Source organism: Symphalangus syndactylus, chromosome 24, assembly GCF_028878055.3.
Source record: "Symphalangus syndactylus isolate Jambi chromosome 24, NHGRI_mSymSyn1-v2.1_pri, whole genome shotgun sequence".
Taxonomy (NCBI): Eukaryota; Metazoa; Chordata; class Mammalia; order Primates; family Hylobatidae; genus Symphalangus; species Symphalangus syndactylus.
In genome coordinates, this window is record NC_072446.2 from 9,009,972 (window position 1) to 9,030,533 (window position 20,562).

General features: G+C 63.5%; 1 protein-coding gene across 3 annotated transcripts; it reads left to right on the forward strand.

Moving 5' to 3' along the window:
- Positions 1 to 4,412: 4,412 nt before the first annotated feature.
- On the forward strand, positions 4,413 to 19,396 carry HELZ2 (helicase with zinc finger 2). 3 transcript variants are annotated; one of them, XM_063633461.1, is made up of 21 exons: positions 4,413 to 4,511; positions 5,423 to 6,536; positions 6,911 to 7,094; positions 7,168 to 7,275; positions 8,103 to 8,620; positions 8,771 to 9,412; positions 10,146 to 10,929; positions 11,184 to 11,259; positions 11,401 to 15,112; positions 15,250 to 15,344; positions 15,430 to 15,561; positions 15,669 to 15,830; positions 15,908 to 16,052; positions 16,187 to 16,303; positions 16,378 to 16,570; positions 16,729 to 16,863; positions 16,969 to 17,187; positions 17,339 to 17,495; positions 17,571 to 17,738; positions 18,123 to 18,211; positions 18,499 to 19,396. In XM_063633461.1, the coding sequence occupies exons 2-21, from the start codon at positions 6,259 to 6,261 to the stop codon at positions 18,637 to 18,639; spliced, it is 8,055 nt and encodes a 2,684-aa protein (XP_063489531.1). In that variant the 5' UTR covers positions 4,413 to 4,511; positions 5,423 to 6,258; the 3' UTR covers positions 18,640 to 19,396. The 3 variants fall into 3 exon arrangements, with proteins under 3 accessions (XP_063489531.1, XP_055122036.2, XP_055122037.2); XM_055266061.2 differs by having other exon boundaries at positions 18,123 to 19,396; XM_055266062.2 differs by lacking the exons at positions 4,413 to 4,511; positions 17,339 to 17,495; positions 18,123 to 18,211; positions 18,499 to 19,396 and having other exon boundaries at positions 5,471 to 6,536; positions 17,571 to 17,732.
- The last annotated feature ends 1,166 nt before the right edge of the window (positions 19,397 to 20,562 follow it).

Sequence of the window (20,562 nt, forward strand, 5' to 3'; positions counted from 1 at the left end):
AGTAAGACATGATACCCCTTCACCTTTCAGACACAATACCCCTTCACCCTTCACCCTTCACCCTTCACCCCATCACTTCAGGGTGTGTTTCCTCAGAACATGGAAGCTGTCCGTTACAAAATCAGGAAACTGACGTGGATACAATAATATTACTGATATTCAGCCCGTGTGAGCGTGTTGTTGGCCGTGTGCTGTGTGTACGTGGCACTCTCTCCCGTGGTCTCACACTCAGCCCGTGTGAGCGTGTTGTTGGCTGTGTGCTGTGTGTACGTGGCACTTTCTCCCGTGGTCTCACACTCAGCCCGTGTGAACGTGTTGGCCGTGTGCTGTGTGTACGTGGAACTCTCTCCCGTGGTCTCACACTCAGCCCGTGTGAACGTGTTGGCCGTGTGCTGTGTGTACGTGGAACTCTCTCCCGTGGTCTCACACTCAGCCCGTGTGAGCGTGTTGTTGGCCGTGTGCTGTGTGTACGTGGAACTCTCTCCCATGGTCTCACACTCAGCCCGTGTGAGCGTGTTGGCCGTGTGCTGTGTGTACGTGGAACTCTCTCCCGTGGTCTCACACTCAGCCCGTGTGAACGTGTTGGCCGTGTGCTGTGTGTACATGGCATTTTCTCCCGTGGTCTCACACTCAGCCTGTGTTAGGGGTCGCTCTGGCCTGAGTACAGCTGGACAGGAGCCAGAGAGCTGTCCACAGCAATCTGCAGGTTTTCAATGCTCTGTGGACTCAAGGTGGCACTTTTTGTTTTTGTTTTGAGTTAAGAAGATGTGCACAGATGTGAAAGGTGGGCGGAAACAGGACGTCTCCCTCCTGTCCTGGCCACACAGTCCTGATCTGTCTCCCAGGCTGGAGTGCACTGGCACCATCACAGCTTACTGAGGTCTTGAACTCCTGGGCTCAAGTGATCCTCCCGCCTCAGCCTACCAAAGTGCTGGGATCACAGGTGTGAGCCACCATGCCTGGCCAACCTCCTTATTTTTAATGGCCTTAGAGTCTTCCATGGCACAGGGTGGAGACTGCCCGTTACAGAGACCCTGAGCGAGGGACCCTGGGCATCCCTGGTCCATTGGGTGTAGAAGGAGCTGCCGGGAGCCACTGGTAGGCACAGATGTCCCTCTGTGCAGGAGCCTCTGCGGAGCCATGTGGAAGGCATGTGTCCTGTGCACCCTCTGGCTGGTTTCCAGAGTGGTGCTGCCAGTTTTGACTCTGGCTGAGTGCCCACCATGTCAGAGAGGTGGACGGGTTGTCTGGGGCTGGTTTGCGTTTCCCTTACGCCGAGGTTGAACATTTCACTCCATTTACAGCAATTTCACTTTCCACGTTTTGTGAAGTATTGATTTGCATCCTTTGCCTATTTTTCTTTTAAATTATACATCTTTTTCTTAATTTGTAAGATCTTTAAAATATTTGAAAGATCAGGGCCAGGCGCGGTGGCTCACGCCTGTAATCTCAGCACTTTGGGAGGCCGAGGCGGGCGGATCACGAGGTCAGGAGATCGAGACCATCCTGGCTAACACGGTGAAGCCCCGTCTCTACTAAAAACACAAAAAATTAGCCGGGCGTGGTGGCGGGCGCCTGTAGTCCCAGCTACTCGGGAGGCTGAGGCAGGAGAATGGCGTGAACCCGGGAGGTGGAGCTTGCAATGAGCTGAGATTGCACCACTGCACTCCAGCCTGGGCAGCAGAGCGAGACTCCATCTCAAAAAAAGAAAAAAATATTAGAGAGATGAGACTTTTAGCTGTGATATAAGCTGCAATTTTGTTTTCTGTTCATGTTTGGTTTTTGACTCCTTTGATGGTGTTTTTTTCCATGTGAAATTGTTTTGTGTCATTGAATTTATCACTGTTGTGCTGGTAGATGTTTAATTCGTTCTCTAAGAAGAAAAATCCCGTGCTTCAGGAGACAGGTTTTGTGGATTTCTGAGGTGTACGCTTGCCCCTCACAGCATGTGTGAAGCCACCAGCCCTATCCTTGAACCTGGCTGGGGGCAAGTGGCCCAGGGCTGGATTTCACCTAGAACGGCCTTTCCCGTCCCGAGAGTCCTGAGAATCAGACGCTTCGGCCCTGGGTTCTCCTGGCGCCTCTGCGGTTGGCTTTTCCTTCCGTGTGAGTCTTTGATTATTTCATATGGTGTAAAATGCTGCGCAGAGACCGTCCCTCCCATTTTTGTTTCCAGACGCTGCTAACCAGTTGTTCTGATAATATGTGGAATGCATCAACGAATTGTTTTTCTCTGAGGTGTGAAAGCCAAGCTTTCTTTTCTTTTCTTTCTTTCTTTTTTTTGAGGCAGAGTCTCGTTCCATCTCCCAGGCTGGAGTGCAATGGCACGATCTCAGCTCACTGCAACCTCCACCTCGCCCCCGCGACCCCAGGTTCAAGGGATTCTCCTGCCTCAGCCTCCCGAGTAGCTGGGACTACAGGCGTGCACCACCACGCCCGGCTAATTTTTTATTTTTTAAATTTTTTTTTGTATTTTTGGAAGAGATGGGGTTTCACCATGTTGGCCAGCCTGGTCTCGAACTCCTGACCTCGGCTGATCTGCCCACGTCGGCCTCCCAAAGTGCTGGATTACAGGCGTGAGCCAACGCGCCTGGCCGAGAGCCAATCTTTCATCCCACCCCAGACTCCTGAGTGTGACTCTATTTCTGGACTCTCTGTTCTGCCCTGGACCTGTGCGTCCACTCCGGGTTCAGTGGCTTTGCGGTGTGTTGTGTGTTTAGTAAGTCATGCCAGCACCTGCTGCGACTCCTTTTTAGTCATCATCCTGGGCTGGGCGTCGGGATTCAAGCCTGTAATCCTGGCACTCAAGGAAGCCGAGGTGGGTGGTTTGCTTGAGCCCAGGAGTTCAAGAGCAGCCTGGGCAACATTGAGAAACCCCATCTCTGAAAAACATAGAAAAAACTCCAAAATAGCTAACTGTGGTGGTGTGCACCTGTAGTCCCAGCGACTCAGGAGGCTGAGGGGGGAAGACTGCTTGAGCCAGAGGTCGAGGCTGCAGTGAACTGTGATTGCATCACTGCACTCCCGCCGGGGCAATGGAACGAGACCCAGTCTCAAAAAAAAAAAAAAAAAAAAAAAAGGCCTGCCCAGCGTTGCTTGGTGATGTGATGCTTTTCCAAACGAACTTGAAAGTCAGTGTGTCCACCAGGCGACTGCAGGTTAATTTACGAGGAACTCACATCTTTGTGTGATGTTAAGCCTCTCCGTCCAGGAACACAGCGTTCCGCACAAATTCTCGCAGCATTGTGTGCACGTGGAGCCTGCTCAGCGCCCGGCCCTGGGGCTGCTGTTGTGGGTAGCCTGCCCTCTCCAAGGAGCTCCAATGTGATTGGTCTGCGGAGAGACTCCCTGGTGGTTGACGGTGCACCCAGCTGACCTCCCGAGGTAGCTGTGAGCCCCCAGCCCGGCCCTCCCCACGAGGTGCTGGCCTTGGGTGGCAGCCTTGCTTCCTTGTTTCAGGGGCAGCATAACTCCGTTATCTACTGCTGCAGAACAGATTGCCCCAAAACTCAGTGGCTTAAAACAACATAGATGTTTATTTTTATTTATTTATTTGTTTGGAGATGGAGTCTTGCTCTGTTGCCCAGGCTGGAGTGTGGTGGCTCACTGCAACCTCCACTTCCTTGGTTCAAGCAATTCTCCTGCCTCAGCCTCCTGAGTAGCTGGGACTACAGGCACCCGCCCCCACCCCTGCCTAATGGGACGTTTATTTTAAACAACACAGACATCTAACAGCTGGGCGTCGTCTAGGTGGGAGGGTTAGGCCTGGGGTCTCCCTGAGATGGCAGTAAGGCTGGGGCTGGGACTCGAGCTGCAGGTGGGCTGGAGGTCTCAGCTCCTCCATGGGGCCTCCCCACAGGGCTGCTGAGGGCCCAGAGCCAGTCCAGAGAGCAAAGCGCCAGGTGTGCTGACTCTGGGACCAGGCAGCCACTTAGCCATTCCTGCCATATTCTGGTTGGTGACAGAAGGGACTTGGGGTCAGAGCAGCACCAGGGCCACAGGCAGGTCCTGCCAGTCAGAGGGGACTCGGGGTCTGAGCAGCACCAGGGCCACGGGCAGGTCCTGCTGGTCAGGGGACCCAGGCTTCCAGGTCAGCTGTGCCTGGATTTCTCCAGGGGCTGATGGTGGAGTCACCAGGCCCTCCTGCCGTCCAGGGCTGGGCAGGGTCTCACCCCTTCCGCCTGGCACATCATCGGGGCGTCTGTGGTGTGTGAAGGGCTGGACGGGGTGTGGGGCCCTGGAGGGGTGCGGGAAAGGACCCCCCACCCCCAGCCGCCTCCGCCTCCGCCTCCGCCTCCGACGGCGCTGGCCCTTCAGGGAGGGGCGTCCTCCGCTCGCTGGCGCTTCCCGAGGTTCCCTCGCAGCGGGGGCCGAGCTGTCGCTGGAGGCGGGGCAGGGCGGGGCGGGGCGGGGGGCGGTGAGGTAATTTCCGCGATCAGCGTCAGTGCCCGGGACAGAATCGAAACTGAGAGCTCCTGGGCAGGCTCGGCAGGGCAGGCAGCTCCAGGAGGGTGAGCTCAGGGTTCCCAGGGCAGAGGGGCGGGGGCGCGGGGGTCCAGGGGCGGCTCCAGGAGGGTGAGTACGGGGGTCCCAGGGCGGCGGGGCCACGGGCGCGGGGGTCCGGGAGGGTGAGTGCAGCCGGGGGCGCGGAGTCCCGGGTGCCGCAGACCCAGCCCGGGGCAGTGCAGCCTGCCCGGGACCAGCGCCCTCCACAGCAAGCCCCAGCCCTTGGTCTCTGCACCCATTGGAGCGCAGGATTCTGGGGTCTCGGCTCCCGTCCTTTCTGGACGGCAGACTCGGATGTTTTCTCAGAGAGGTCCCCGGGGAGTGCCGGGTTCTCATACTGAAGTCTGCCTCCAGTCTGTTGCTTTTAAACTTTCTCTTCTTGTCGAATCCCAGCTGCGGTGGGGGCCTGGGGACCCATCTCTTCCTGGCACCCTGAGCTCTGGTGGGCACTGTACCCTCCTCTCTGTGGGCCCCTCCCCAGGTGCAGATGTGGAGTCCTCTTTTCCTGGGGGCCAGTGGTCATTTAATAGAAAAGGAGGTGCTGTGTCCTTAGAAGAGTCCTTAGAAGAGTCAGGAGCCGAGGCCCTGGGGTGCACAGGACCCCCGGCTGGGGCAGAGGAGTGCAGCCTCCTGGGGGCAGCACTGTGCCGAGGGCTCTGCCCCCTCCAGGGCTCCACAAGCAGTCACCTTGGCTCCTTCTAGGTGGGGCCTGAGACCCTTCAGGAGGGAGGGTCTGGCTGTGTCCGGGTCAGTGAGCCCTGACTCCCTGACAGGACACAGCTACTGCCAAGGCCTCCACTTGGGCCTCAGGGTGGGCAGAGTCCCAGCTCCTTGCTTGGTGGAGAGGCCGTGCTTCGGAGCTGGGCCTGGAGCAGATGTCCTCCGGCCTCAGTCTCACCTGCTCCTTCTGTGGCAGGCTTCGAACCGTGGCCAACAGTCCCAGTGGACCGCGTGGACCCGTGAGCTCAGGAGCCTCAGACACCACCCCGGAGAGCCCAGCTAGTGTTCAAGGTGGCGCCTCCAGGGTCCAGCCTGCTGCCCAACAGCCCCGCGGCCACCAGAGGGCCATCCCTGGCCCGGCTGTGTGCCCTGGTGGACCTGTGTCTGGGCTGCTCCCGCTGCACCCAGCGGCTCAATGAAAGCACCTACGTCCTCCGCAGGGTGGAGCATGACTGCTCCCGCGAGATCCTGCTGGCCCGCTTTAAGCAGGCCACCAAGAGCAAGGTCTGGCGCGTGGTGGGCTGCCGGCCCACCTTCCCAAGGCCCCTGTGCTACCAAGTCTGCCGCTACTACAGCCCTGGGCTCGGCTGCCGGCGCCACCGAAACCGGTGCACCTTTGCCCGCAGTCGCGAGGAGGCCCTGGTCTGGACCTTCGAGCGTCAGCACAACCTCCAGCGCCTATGGCTGAAGGCGGAGGTGGTGGGCGGCGGGGCCCAGGGAGGGGCAGGCCGGGCGGCCGACGCCATCCTCACGGAGTTTGGCGGCCGCTTCGAGCTGCTTTGCTCCCTCTGCTTCAGGCGCTGCCCCCCACGCGTCTGTCGCGTGGACCCCCAGGGGCAGTGCCCTGAGCACGGAGCCTGCCCCTCCCTCCTGGCCCACGTGAGCGCTGAGGGCCGCCGCAAGCAACAGTTTGTGGCGGTGAGGCCGCAGCTCCGGGCCGGCCAGCCTCCTGCCTACTGCAGGTTTGTGGGGCGCGGGCAGCCGTGCTGGCGTGGGGAGTCCCGCTGCCAGTTCGCGCACAGCGCTGTGGAGATGGCCGTGTGGGAGGCCGAGCAGCTGGGTGGCCTCCAGCGGGGGGACCTGCTCACACCCACTGCCCCTGATGGTGACGGGCGCACGGCCCCCCTCGGCCAGCCCCCTGGGGCCCAGCTGTACTGCCCGGCCTGCTTGGTCACCTGCCACTCTCAGGAGGCCTTCGAGAACCACTGCACATCCTCAGAGCACGCACAGATGGTGGCCTTCGACCAGGCCGTGCCCTGGGAGCACCGTTCCCCACCCCCGGGACTCTCCAAGTTCGAGCTCTGCCCAAAGTAAGGATGCTCGAGACAGGAGCTTGGAGAGGGGCAGGAGCCCACCGTAGGCAGAGCCAGAGGCTCCCAGGAGCTTGGAGCGGGGCAGGAGCCTACTGTAGGCAGAGCCAGAGGCTCCCAGGTTCAGTGGACAGTGGCCTCCCTGCCACCTGCTGAGGGCTGAAACCACGGTGGCCTCTGAGGACCTGGATAAGGGAGGCTCACGTTTGGGAGCTGCTTGAGCCAGGCCTTGTCCTGGGAGCACAGGAGTGGGTGGGATGAATAAAGCCCCTGCTCCTTACAGACACCAGTATTGGGCTGAGGGGGTCCCGGCCTTTGAACTCAGCACGGTGGCTGTGCCTCCGTGTAGCCCTGCCGACCTCCCTGTCCCCCAGGCCTGACCTCTGTGAGTACGGGGACGCCTGCACCAAGGCGCACTCAGCAGGGGAGCTGCAGGAGTGGGTCCAGCGCATGCAGGCTGTGGAGCTGCGGGGGCAGGCGGCCTGGCAGGATGGGCTGGTGCCCTACCAGGAGCGGCTGCTGGCAGAGTACCAGCGTAGCAGCAGTGAGGTCCTTGTGGTAAGTGGGCCCTGGGAGTGGGTGCGGTGGGGCGGGGTCCAGGCCTCCTGCTGAAGGCTAGACTTCCACGCAGCTGGCAGAGACCCTTGATGGAGTGCACGTCACCTGCAATCAGCCCCTGATGTACCAGGCCCAGGAGAGGAAGACCCAGTACAGCTGGACGTTTGCCGTCCACTCTGAGGTGAGCGGAGAGCAGCTCTGACTGGGCGGAGGGAGCCCTGGGGAAGTGGTGACCTCAGCCCCAGTAGACATCGAGAGCCTGGGTCACGGAGCTGATAATGAGGCACTGCCGCTCGGCGCCTGGGTGACCTGTGGCAGGTCCCTCAGCCTCTCTGCCTCAGTCTCCTCACCTACAGACAGGGGGGCCGGGACAGTCCCGCCCTGGCAGGGTTACTCTATGGAGTATACAGGTTAAAACAAGGATTTGGCCAGGTGCCATGGCTCACGCCCGTAATCCCAGCACTTTGGGAGGCTGAGGCAGGTGGATCACCTGAGGTCAGGAGTTCGAGACCAGCCTGGCCAATATGGCGAAACTCCATCCAAAAAAAAAAAAAAAAATTAGCCAGGCATAGTGGTGGGTGCCTGTGATCCCATCTACTCGGGAGGCTGAGGCAGGAGAATCACTTGAACCCAGGAGGCGGAGGTTATAGTGAGTCGAGATCGTGCCATTGCATTCCAGCCTGGCGACAAGAGCAAAACTCCGTCTCAAAAACAAAAGCAAAAGCAAGGATTCACCAGGGTCTGGCACCTGGAGAGTGGGTGGTGAGGCCTCAAGCTGCCCACGTTGCCTCACGGAACATCCACAGGGGCCCCAGGAAGGTTCAGCAACCCCCATTTAGCACAGGAGGAAACTGAGGATGACAGAGGCCGGGCAGCCTGCTTGGGTTCTATCCAGGAAGTGGCAGGGCTGGGACCTGAACCCTGCACTTGGGCTACGCTGGCCAGGCTGCCTCTTGGGTGGGTGGGGGGGAGCCCTGGGCCCCCCTCACCATCCGGCCTCCTCTCCAGGAGCCGCTGCTACATGTGGCCCTGCTGAAGCAGGAGCCAGGAGCTGACTTCTCTCTGGTGGCTCCCGGCCTCCCGCCAGGCCGGCTCTACGCACGGGGTGAGCGCTTCCGTGTGCCCAGCTCCACTGCTGACTTCCGGGTGGGAGTGCGTGTGCAGGCCGCCGCCTTCGGCACCTTTGAGCAATGGCTCGTCTTCGACTTTGGCCGCCGGCCGGTGCTGCTGCAAAAGCTGGGGCTGCAGCTGGGCCAGGGGCATCGCCCAGGACCCTGCAGGAGTCTGGCACTCAGCCACCCTGAGGAGATGGAGCGCTGGCACACCGGCAACCGCCACGTGGTGCCTGGCGTGGAGCGGACAGCCGAGCAGACAGCCCTGATGGCCAAGTACAAGGGCCCTGCCCTGGCCCTGGAGTTCAACCGCAGCGGCCTGGCCTCGGGCCCCATCTCGCCAACCAACTATCGGCAGAGGATGCACCAGTTTCTCTATGAGGAGGAGGAGGCTCAGCAGCAGCTGGTGGCCAAGTGAGCTGGGGGGCAACAGGAGTGGCTGGGGGTAGCGGGAGTAGCTTGGGCAATGGGAGTGGCTGGGGCAACAGGAGCGGATGGGGGCATGGACTTGGCAGCGGGGCTGGCAGCTGTGGCCCCATGAGCTGACCCAGGCCATCCTGCCAGGCTGACCCTGCGGGGCCAGGTGTTCCTGAAGACGGCATTGCAGACGCCAGCGCTGAACATGCTCTTCGCGCCTCCGGGAGCGCTGTACGCAGAGGTCCCCGTCCCCTCCTCCCTGATGCCAGACACAGACCAGGGCTTCCTGCTGGGCCGGGCGGTCAGCACGGCCCTGGTGGCCCCTGTACCTGCACCCGACAATACAGTGTTCGAGGTGCGGCTGGAGAGGCGGGCCAGCTCGGAGCAGGCGCTGTGGCTGCTGCTTCCGGCCCGCTGCTGCTTGGCCCTGGGGCTGCAGCCTGAGGCCCACCTGGTCCTGGAGGTGCAGTTCCAGATTGACCCAATGACCTTCCGCCTCTGGCACCAGGCAGTGGACACACTGCCTGAGGAGCAGCTGGTGGTGCCTGACTTGCCCACCTGCGCCCTGCCCAGACCTTGGTCTGTCCCACCCTTGCGGCGTGGCAACCGCAAGCAGGAGCTGGCCATGGCGCTCATCGCGGGCTGGGGCCCTGGGGATGGGAGGCGTGTCCCCCCGCTACTCATCTATGGCCCCTTTGGCACCGGCAAGACCTATACGCTGGCCATGGCCTCCCTGGAGGTCATCCGGAGGCCTGAAACCAAGGTGCTCATCTGCACACATACCAACAGGTAAGCCCGAGCCTGGCCTGCCCCCCACCTCACCTGACGCCCAGCCCAAGTCTACACTGGGCAGGCGGTCACCCCTGGATGTGCTCCAGTCCTCTGACTCTGCAGGGACCCTCCCTGTAGCCCACCAGCCTTGAGCTTTCGCTTTATCAGGCCCGGCTCAGGGCACCCAGGGTGGCCGGGTCTGCTGTCAGATGAGGAGCTGGGTGCCTCTGCCGGGGCCCTGGCCCAAGGAGAGAGTCGCCGGGAAGGCTACAGCATGGCCCACCCAGCAGTTCTGGAGATGAGTCTTGTTTTTGGTTTTTATAGAAACACAGATTTTTGTCCTAACCACAAAGTTCCCCTTTGGTTTATGTGGTTTCCTCGGGTCCCTGCCACCACCACCTCCCCAGGCCGGGGCCTTCCCATCCCTCCTAGTGGGGAGTGGGAGGAAGAGCCTGGGACAGTGGCCGGACGTCCCGTGCTGATTTCTGGATTGGGGTTCTGGGGGCCGGGGAGGTGCAGGCATCTGCAGTGTCAGAGGAGCCTCTGGGCTCGCCCAGGTGTTGCCCGAAGCCCTTCGTGGCCTCTCGCCCCTCAGACTCCTGACAGCGGGGACACCAGCGTTTGCTGCTCACCTCTGACAGCCAGACGAGGGCTGTGCTCAGGCGTAGCTCAGCTGGGCACACAGTAGGTGCTTTAGCGGAGAGCGCTGAGGCCCCCAGCAAGAAGCCATGAGCTCCTCCCCCTCCCGCAGCGCTGCCGACATCTACATCCGGGAGTATTTCCACAGCCACGTCAGCGGCGGCCACCCTGAGGCCACTCCTCTCCGTGTGATGTACACAGACCGGCCACCGAGCCAGACGGACCCGGTCACGCTGCAGTACTGTTGCCTGACCGACGACCGTCAGGCTTTCCGCCCGCCCACGCGGGCAGAGCTGGCGCGGCACCGCCTGGTGGTCACCACCACCTCCCAGGCCCGTGAGCTCAGGGTGCCGGTCGGCTTCTTCTCCCACATTCTCATCGACGAGGCGGCCCAGATGCTGGAGTGTGAGGCCCTCACCCCGCTGGCCTACGCCTCGCACAGCACCCGCCTCGTGCTGGCGGGCGACCACATGCAGGTCACGCCCCGGCTGTTCAGTGTGGCCAGGGCCCGGGCGGCCGAGCACACGCTGCTGCACCGCCTCTTCCTGTTCTACCAGCAGGAGAAGCACGAGGTGGCGCGGCAGAGCCGCCTGGTCTTCCATGAGAACTACCGCTGCACAGAAACCATTGTCAGCTTCGTCTCGCGGCACTTCTACGTGGCCAAGGGCAACCCTATCCACGCCAGGGGCAAGGTTCCGCCCCACCCCCGGCACTACCCGCTCATGTTCTGCCACGTGGCGGGCAGCCCAGACCGGGACATGTCCATGGCGTCCTGGCTGAATCTGGCTGAGATTGCGCAGGCCGTCGAGAAGGTGCAGGCGGCCTACAACACCTGGCCCAGCTGCTGGGGCAGCCGCGAGCAGAGGCACATCTGCGTCGTTTCCCACGGTGCCCAGGTGAGCCCGGCCAGCCCGGGACAGCCCCCGACTGCACCCCTGCTGGGGGAGGGGGAGCTTTCCGGCTGATGGACGAGCCCCCTGCCTCAGTTTCCCCATCCGTAAGAGGGGGCTGCAGTATTTGCCTCCCAGGGCTGATGTGGGGCTAGGCCCCTGAGGTGTCTGGAGCTTGGTGGGGGGGTGCCCTCTCCCTGTCGGGGGTGGCCAGTCCTCACTGCGTCCGGCGCTCATCCCTGGCCCTGCTGCGTCTTCAGGTCAGTGCGCTGAGGCAGGAGCTGAGGAGGCGGGACCTAGGCCAGGTGTCTGTCGGCAGTTTTGAGATCCTGCCAGGTGGGTGACCAGCGGGGTCAGGTGCTGCCAGCTGCCCCAGGATTCCCGGGGTGGCTCGGCCCACTCCTCAGCCTGGCATCGGCAGGGGTGGGGCTGGCCCCACCGTCCCGCGCGCCCAGCCTGACCGCGTGCCCCCTGCAGGGCGGCAGTTCCGGGTCGTGGTGCTCAGCACGGTGCACACCTGCCAGAGCCTGCTCAGCCCTGGGGCACCGGCCCCTGAGTTCTTCACCGACGCCCGCGTGCTCAACACCGTCCTGACCCGCGCCCAGTCCCAGCTGGTGGTGGTGGGGGACGCCGTGGCCCTCTGCTCCTTCGGGGCCTGTGGCAGGCTCTGGGAGAGCTTCATCCGTGAGTGCGTGGAGCGGCACAGTGTCTGCCCCGAGGGCCTGTCCATGGAGCAGGTCGAGCAGGGTGTGGCGCAGAGACGGCGCTGGCCCCGCCGAGGCACACGGGCTGGGGCAGCAGGGAACTGGGAGGCTGCCTCGGAGCCAGTAGGGGACCTGACCGAGGAGCCGACGGCTGTGGTGACCGCCACGGTGAAGGCAGAGCCGGGAGATGAGGCTCTGAGCCCAGCATCCCGTGACATCACGGCAACCACAGCGCAGACGGAGGCTGCGGCAGCACCAGCAGGAGACGCAGTGAAGGAGGACGTGGCGCCCGGGGCCTGTGCGGCAGGTGCGGCTGCCACAGCGGGCGTGGAGTCCACGGAGCCCGAGGATGCAGAGGCTGACTTCTGGCCGTGGGACGGGGAGCTCAACGCTGACGACGCCATCCTACAGGAGCTTCTGGACGAGAGCCAGAAGGTGATGGTGACCGTCGGGGAGGACGGGCTGCTGGACACCGTCGCCAGGCCTGAGTCCCCGCGGCAGGCCCGGCTGTACGAGAACCTGCCCCCGGCTGCGCTACGGAAGCTGCTGCGCACGGAGCCCGAGCGGTACCGCCACTGCACTTTCGTGCCGGAGACCTTTGAGCGGGCGTCAGCCATCCCGCTGGACGACGCCTCCTCGGGCCCCGTCCAGGTCAGGGGCCGCCTGGACTGTGGGATGGCCTTCCCTGGGGACGAGGTGCTGGTGCAGCTCGTTTCGGGAGACAGGGCCCCCGAGGGGCGGCTTCGGGGCCGCGTGCTGGGCGTGCTGAAGAGGAAGAGGCACGAGCTGGCGTTTGTGTGCCGCATGGACAGGTGGGACCCGCGCATCATGGTCCCCATCAATGGCTCCGTGACCAAGATCTTCGTGGCTGATCTGAAGGACCCGTCGCAGGTCCCCGTCTACAGCCTCCGGAAGGGCCGGCTGCAGCGTGTGGGGCTTGAGAAGCTCACAGCTGAGGCCCGGCACAGCCGGCTCTTCTGGGTCCACATCGTCCTGTGGCGGCAAGGCTTCTACTACCCGCTGGGCATCGTCCGGGAGGTGCTGCCTGAGGCCAGCACCTGGGAGCAGGGCCTCCGCATCCTCGGCCTGGAGTACAGCTTGAGGGTGCCCCCGTCGGACCTGGCCGCCATCACCAAGGCGCTGCAGAAATACCACAGGGAGCTTGGCCGGGTTGCCGGCCGCCGAGAGGACTGCCGCGCCTTCTTGACTTTCACTGTGGACCCCCAGGGTGCCTGCAACCTCGATGATGCCCTCAGCGTCCGAGACCTGGGTCCCAGGTGCGAGGTGGCCGTGCACATCACTGATGTGGCCAGCTTCGTGCCCAGGGACGGGGTGCTGGACATGGAGGCCCGAAGGCAGGGCGCTGCATTCTATGCCCCCGGCAGGGAGCCAGTGCCCATGCTGCCGGCCAGCCTCTGCCAGGACATCCTGAGCCTCCTGCCTGGCCAGGACCGCCTGGCCATCTCCCTGTTCCTTACCATGGAGAAGGCCAGTGGCCAGCTGAAGAGCCTGCGCTTTGCACCCTCCGTGGTCCGCTCTGACCGCCAGCTGTCCTACGAGGAGGCGGAGGAAGTGATCAGGCAGCACCCAGGTGCCGGCCGTGAGCTGCCGGCCCGCCTGGACTCCATGGACGCCTGCGTCGTGGCCGCGTGCTACTTCTCTCGGCTGCTGCGCCGGCACCGCCTGCAGTCCGACTGCTTCTACGAGCAGCCGGATGAGGACAGCACCCTGGGCTTCCGCGCGGCCCACATCATGGTGAAGGAGTACATGATTCAGTTTAACAGGCTCGTGGCTGAGTTCCTGGTGGGCAGCGAACGCACGCGGACGGTCACGCCTCTGCGGTGGCAGCCAGCACCCCACAGCCAGCAGCTCAAGGCCCTGTGTGAGAAGCATGGGGACCGGGTGCCCCTGTCACTGCACCTCGGCCACCACCTGCACGGCAGCAGGGGCAGTCCCCCCGACACGCGGCTGCACCTCCTGGCCTCCCTCTGGAAGCAGGTCCAGCTTGCTGCCCGCACCCAGGACTACGAGCAGATGGTGGACTTGGTCACCACGGATGACATGCACCCGTTCCTGGCTCCTGCAGGCCGCGACCTCCGAAAGGCCCTGGAGCGCTCGGCGTTCGGCCGCTGCACCCGGGGCCACCAGCAGCAGGGCGGCCACTACTCGCTGCAGGTGGACTGCTACACATGGGCCACCTCGCCCATCCGCAGGTACCTGGACGTGGTGTTGCAGCGGCAGATCCTGCTGGCGCTGGGCCATGGGGGCTCCGCCTACTCTGCCAGGGACATCGATGGGCTCTGCCAGGGCTTCAGCCTCCAGCACACGCTTGCCCAGAGCTATCAGCGGCGGGCGCGCAGCCTGCACCTGGCCGTGCAGCTCAAGGCCCAGCCTCTGGACAAGCTGGGCTTCGTGGTGGACGTGGAGGCAGGCTCCCGCTGCTTCCGGCTGCTCTTCCCCAGCAACCAGGAGACGCTGCCTGACCCCTGCCCCATCCCCTACGGCTCCCTGCAGCTGGCCGAGCACCCCCACGCTCTGGCGGGCCGGCCGGGCCTGCAGCTCCTGTGGCGGCGCCGTGTCTACTCAGTGCAGGGATCCAGCCCGCCCTTGCCACTGCCTGGCACTGTGCTGGACCCACACACCTGGGCCATAGAGACGGCCCTGTGGAAGCAGCTGCTGGCGCTGGTGGAGCTGCAGCGCTGGCCGGAGGCGGCTGCTCTCATCCAGGAGAAGGGAGAGGCGTCCCAGCGGCGGGAGCTGGTGCAGGTGCAGCGGAGCGGCTGTGGCCATTTCCTGGAGGTGGCCCGGGAGCTGGGCAGCGGGGACACCCTGCAGGTGCAGCTTGGTGCCAGCCTGCAGCACGGCTTCCTGGTACCAAGCCCTCAGCTCTGGACTGTGGCACCCGGCTTCAGCCTCTGCCTGGAGCACGTGGAGCGACCTGGAGACTGCTTCTCGGGCCATGTGTACCAGGCCCCGCGGGACCGGTACCGCGACGCAGATGAGTACGCCTGCGTGTGGGAGCCATTCTGCGCCCTGGAGTCGGCCACCGGCGCGGTTGCCGAGAATGACTCTGTCACACTTCAGCACCTGAGTGTTTCCTGGGAGGCGTCGCGGACGCCGCAGGGGCAGCTGCAGGGCGCCTTCCGCCTGGAGGCTGCCTTCCTTGAGGAGAACTGTGCGGACATCAACTTCAGCTGCTGCTACCTCTGCATCCGGCTCGAGGGGCTGCCGGCTCCCACGGCCAGCCCACGTCCCGGGCCCAGCAGCCTCGGCCCTGGCCTGAGTGTTGACCCCGGCACGTATACCTGGGTGGCCCACGGGCAGACGGAGGACTGGGACCAGGAGCGCCGGGCAGACCAGCAGGAGGCTCCCAGACGGGTTCACCTCTTCATCCACCACATGGGCATGGAGAAGGCTCCGGAAGAGGTGCTGAGGCCGGGCACCCTGTTCACCGTTGAGCTGCTGCCCAAGCAGCTTCCTGATCTGTGAGTGGCTTCCACCAGCAAAGGCTGGGCTGGGGGACCGCCCTGGGCCCCTCACATCCAAGAGGGGGAACCTCGTGGGGCAGCAGCCCCTTTCCTGGGAATCCTGTTGGTTTTCCAGCATCTGCCTTCACCCCCAGCCGCAAGGAGGAAGCCGTGCGTGGGCTAGAGGAGGCGTCCCCCCTGGTCACCAACATCGCACTGGGCCGGCCTGTCCCGCAGCCCCTCTGCAGAGGTAGGTCTGCCCCACCCCTCCAGCTTCCCCTCTGGTCCCTAGCCCCACCGTGCATGAGTGCTCAGGGAGGCCGCCCCCTTCTCAGTGATCCCCAGCAGGTTCCTGGAGCGGCAGACCTACGACATCCCCGGAGGCTGCCACAAGCTGAACCCTAGCCAGAACGTGGCGGTCAGGGAGGCTCTGGAGAAGCCTTTCACGGTCATCCAAGGCCCACCAGGTGGGGCCCACGCCAGGGGAGCCGCGGGTTGCCTTGGGCTGCCTTGGGCTGCCTTGGGCCACAGGGACCCCGGGGGTGGGCTACAATCTCCTATTCTCCGGCTGCAGGTACAGGGAAGACGATCGTGGGCCTCCACATCGTATTCTGGTTTCATAAATCAAACCAGGAGCAGGTGCAGCCCGGAGGCCCCCCTCGTGGGGAGAAGCGGCTGGGGGGTCCCTGCATCTTGTACTGCGGCCCCTCCAACAAGTCGGTGGACGTCCTGGCAGGTGTGCCGGGGTCGGCAGTGGGGGCCTTTGGGGAGCTGGCATGCGGGGCAGGACTCACGTCCCCCAACTGCCCTCAGGACTGCTCCTGAGAAGGATGGAGCTGAAGCCCCTCCGTGTGTACAGCGAGCAGGCTGAGGCCAGCGAGTTCCCAGTGCCACGCGTGGGCAGCAGGAAGCTGCTCAGGAAGAGCCCCCGGGAGGGGAGGCCGAACCAGAGCCTCAGGTGCGCCCGCTGTCTTTGGGGCTTGGGCGGAGTGGGGCCGAGCTGTCCAGACAGTCCTGTGTAGGTGGGTCTCACTGAGCTCTGCCCCCGGGATGGCCCTGCGTGGACAGGGCTCACTGTGCCCTGTCCCCCAGGAGCATCACCCTGCACCACCGGATCCGGCAGGCCCCCAACCCGTACTCGTCGGAAATCAAGGCCTTTGACATCCGGCTGCAGAGAGGGGAGCTCTTCTCCAGGGAGGACCTGGTCTCGTAAGTGGCAGGGGCCAGGGGTGGAGCTGCCTGCAGCATGGGGGCCCTGGGGTGACAAGCAATGTCCCCATCAGGTACAAGAAGGTCTTGTGGGAGGCTCGGAAGTTCGAACTGGACCGGCATGAGGTCATCCTCTGCACCTGCTCCTGCGCAGCCTCTGCCAGTCTCAAAACCCTGGACGTGAGGCAGATCCTTGTTGACGAGGCAGGCATGGCCACGGAACCTGAAACCCTCATCCCCCTGGTGCAGTTCCCACAGGCCGAGAAGGTTGGTGGCGGGGGGGTGTGTGTGTGGGCAGCATGGGCAGGCGTCCCTGGCACAGTCTCCCACCTGGGGTGCCCTGTCTATGCAGACGTGGGTGTCGTGTGGGGCTGGGGTCCCTCTGGGTCTAGGGGTGTCAGGGCCAGGCCTGCCCATTCCTCCAGGTGGTTCTTCTCGGAGACCACAAGCAGCTGCGGCCTGTGGTCAAGAATGAATGGCTGCAAAACCTGGGTCTGGACCGGTCTCTGTTCGAGCGGTACCACGAGGACGCACATATGCTGGACACTCAGTACCGCATGGTGAGCCCACCCCGCTCGGCCCCCAGCCCACCTGCAGCCCCTAGGGGGCCACAGCCCCGCGTGGCAACTCTGGCACCTCTGACCAGCACACATCCTTGCCTGCAGCACGAGGGCATCTGTGCCTTCCCCTCTGTGGCGTTCTACAAGAGCAGGCTGAAGACGTGGCAGGGCCTGAGGAGGCCACCCAGTGTCCTGGGCCACGCTGGCAAGGAGAGCTGCCCTGTCATCTTTGGCCACGTGCAGGGCCACGAGCGGAGCCTGCTGGTGTCCACAGACGAAGGGAATGAGAACTCCAAGGCCAACCTGGAGGAGGTGGCTGAGGTGGTGAGTGTCTGGTGCCTGTGAGTCAGGGAGGGCTTCCTGGAGGAGGTGGCTGAGGTGGTGAGTGTCTGGTGCCTGTGAGTCAGGGAGGGCTTCCTGGAGGAGGGCAGGAGGGACACCAGGGTCCGCTCCATCTGCCCCCTTGGCCCTTCAGGTCCGTATCACCAAGCAGCTGACCCTGGGGAGGACCATAGAGCCCCAGGACGTCGCTGTCCTCACGCCCTACAACGCGCAGGCCTCTGAGATCAGCAAGGCCCTTCGGCGAGAGGGCATCGCCGGGGTGGCCGTGTCCTCCATCACCAAGAGCCAGGGTGAGGCTGGGGGCTCGTGGGTGGGGCCAGGAGGGTGGGCGCAGCGGCCGCAGGGCCTCACCTCCCATCCCGCAGGGAGCGAGTGGCGCTATGTGCTGGTGAGCACCGTCCGCACCTGTGCCAAGAGTGACCTGGACCAGCGGCCCACCAAGAGCTGGCTCAAGAAGTTTCTGGGCTTCGTTGTGGACCCCAACCAAGTGAACGTGGCTGTCACGCGGGCCCAGGAGGGGCTCTGCCTGATCGGTGAGGATGGGGCTGGGCTCTTCCAGGGTGGGAACACAGGTGGGGCCAGGGCTGGGCTAGGCAGCCGCCTGACTCCTGCCTGATTCCTCCCACCTGACCCTGACCCCGCCCATCTGACCCTGACTCCTCCCACCTGACCCTGACTCCTCCCACCTGACCCTGACTGACTCCCACCTGACCCTGACTCCTCCCACCTGACCCTGATTCCTCCCACCTGACCCCGACTGACTCCCACCTGACCCTGACTGACTCCCACCTGACCCTGACTCCTCCCACCTGACCCTGACTGACTCCCACCTGACCCTGACTCCCACTTGACCCTGACTCCTCCCAGCTGACCCTGACTCCTCCTACCTGACTCCCGCCTGACTCCCACCCTCACAGGAGACCACCTCCTTCTGCGCTGCTGCCCCCTCTGGCGTAGCCTCCTGGACTTCTGCGAGGCTCAGCAGAGTCTCGTGCCTGCCGGCCAGGTGCGCATCTGCAGGAGGCCAACTGTGCCTTCCTGAAGAGCCCTCCCCACCCGCAAGGTGCCAGGACTGGGAAGGAAAGTCCAGGGCCCTCCCACCGTCCCCACCACCCTCTGCCATCAGCCAGCCTGGGCCAGCCTGCCTCCTGGCCTCAGGCTCTCCCTGGGGCGGGAAGTGGGTGGACTTGGAGGAGGAACGGCGAGGGCCGGTCCCCACACTCCTGCTTCTCCTGGGCATCTGGGGACAGGGACACCTCTCAGGGTGGCCAAGAGGGTCTTTCTTGGGACCAGCACAAGGAAGCTCTGCTGTCCCTGGGAAGTCTCAGAACCAGGAAGGAAACCCTGTGGAAGCTGCCCTTTGACCTTTGGACGCCACCTGTGATCACTCTGGATGGCGTCTGTGGAGTTCAGGTTTATTTTCTATTTAAATGAACTAAAAGCCAGCATCCTGCCAGGCGTGGTGGCTCACGCCCATAATCCAGCACTTTGGGAAGCTGAGGTGGGCGGATCACCTGAGGTCAGGAGTTCGAGACCAGCCTGGCCAACATAGTGAAACCCTGTCTCCACTAAAAATACAAAATTAGCCGGGTGTGGTGGCGTGCGCCTGTAATCCCAGCTACTCGGGAGGCTGAGGCAGGAGAATCGCTTGAATCCAGGAGGCAGAGGTTGCAGTAAGCTTTGGTGGCACCACTGCACTCCAGCCTGGGTGACAGAGCGAGACCCTGTCTAAAAAAAAAAAAAAGCCAGCATCTGTTACTGGAACAGAGACCTCAGCCCAAGCTCAGGACAAGGAGGCCTCCCTGGCAGAAGGGGCCTTTTTCCCACCACCACCGCCTGTGTCCTTCAGGGGCTGCTGGAGGGCACCCCAAAGCCAGGGGCGCACTGTGCCCCACGCGGCCCCACCCCGCCCTCTGAAATGTGAAAAGCCTGCACTCTTCCCGTGGGCTGCGCAGTGGGCTCGGGGGCTGGGGGTGCCGGGGCGACCCTTCCACCCTGGACTGAGCGTTCCGGGGCAGCCTGCTCGGCTGTATCTGTTTCTCATGCGCTCACCAGCTTCAGTGTGGCTCTGCCCCTGCTGCCGCCTCCAGTCCTGAGGGAGGGGCTTGCCCCACCTTCTACATTCCAAGTTTTATATCTTTGAATTATGTGATTAGATATTAATTTAATAATAAAACCACTCTGAAAGCTCTTCTCACTTCTGGGTGTTTTGAGGTCTGGCTGGGCGGCAAAAGTGGATGGTCACTGTGCTTGGGATGCAGTTGTGGAGGCTGTCAAGGGCCTACTGCAGAGCGCTGGGCGCAGGGGCGTGGGGAGGGCAGCGACCCCCCTGCAGGGCTGGTGGCTCGGGCTGTCTGTGCCGGGAGGGGAGGGCCGGTGCCTGGTGTGGTGAGGACAGGCCACAGCTCCAGAGCTGCTCTGGTGTCACTAGGCTGGCCAAATCCGAAGTCCCTGAGGCCACCAGCCTTGACTGTCCTGCTGGTCCCAGTTTTAAAGCTGCTCCCCAGGGCCCCCTGGCCGCTGTGGACTGGGGTCCCTCCGCACCTGGCCCATTTGTGGCTGCATCCACAGGGGCTCCCGTGGCCTCCCAGAGCCAGCTCGGGGGTCAGATGGTCGCGGGGGCTATGGTCACTGTGGGAAAAGAGGTTCTGGGCGTCTGTGGAGGGAGGGGCGGAGCATGGAGTCTCCAGGACTGTGGCCTCCTTGGTGTGCCGGACGGGCCCTGCCTTGAAGACCGCATCTATTCTTGGGCCGTCATGAAATAGTAGTTTTGCAACAGCTTGAGAAGTGCCTGCAGAGAGGATGAGAAGGCACCTCTAGGAAGGGGGACTTGGGGACCTCACCAGCCTGCAGCCAAGGCTTCTGAGAGGAAGGGGCAGCTGCGGCCCTGAAGGTGAGCGGTGAGGGGAAGCAGGGGCTGGACGCCGAGCAAAAGCAGCTGATCCCGGAGGAGAGAGAGAGCTCAGGGCCGGGAAGGCCCTTGAGGAACAAAGGGTGGGGCAGGCACGGAGGGGCACGGCTAAGCTGCTCACAGCCAGGGATCCCTGGTGGTGCCGCTGCCTCTTGGGGCAGGTGTGCTGATGAGCACTCGAGGCTGGGCAGGGGATGGTGGGAGGCATCACAGCCTAGGAGTGTCATTCCCTCAGGGAACCCCCCCAAGCCAGGGAGGTGGGTAAGGAAGGCGGGAGCTCGGTCACGGTGATGGGGGTGGCGAGGAGGGCGGGGGCTAGGACCGCAGAGGGCCTGTGGGGCAGCTCCTGTCATTGGAGGAGACCCGTAGGTGTCAGGGGCTGGCAGGTCTTGGGAGGTCCGGCCTGTGGCTCCCCCTGGGCAAGAGCAGGAGCAGAGGGCCTGGGG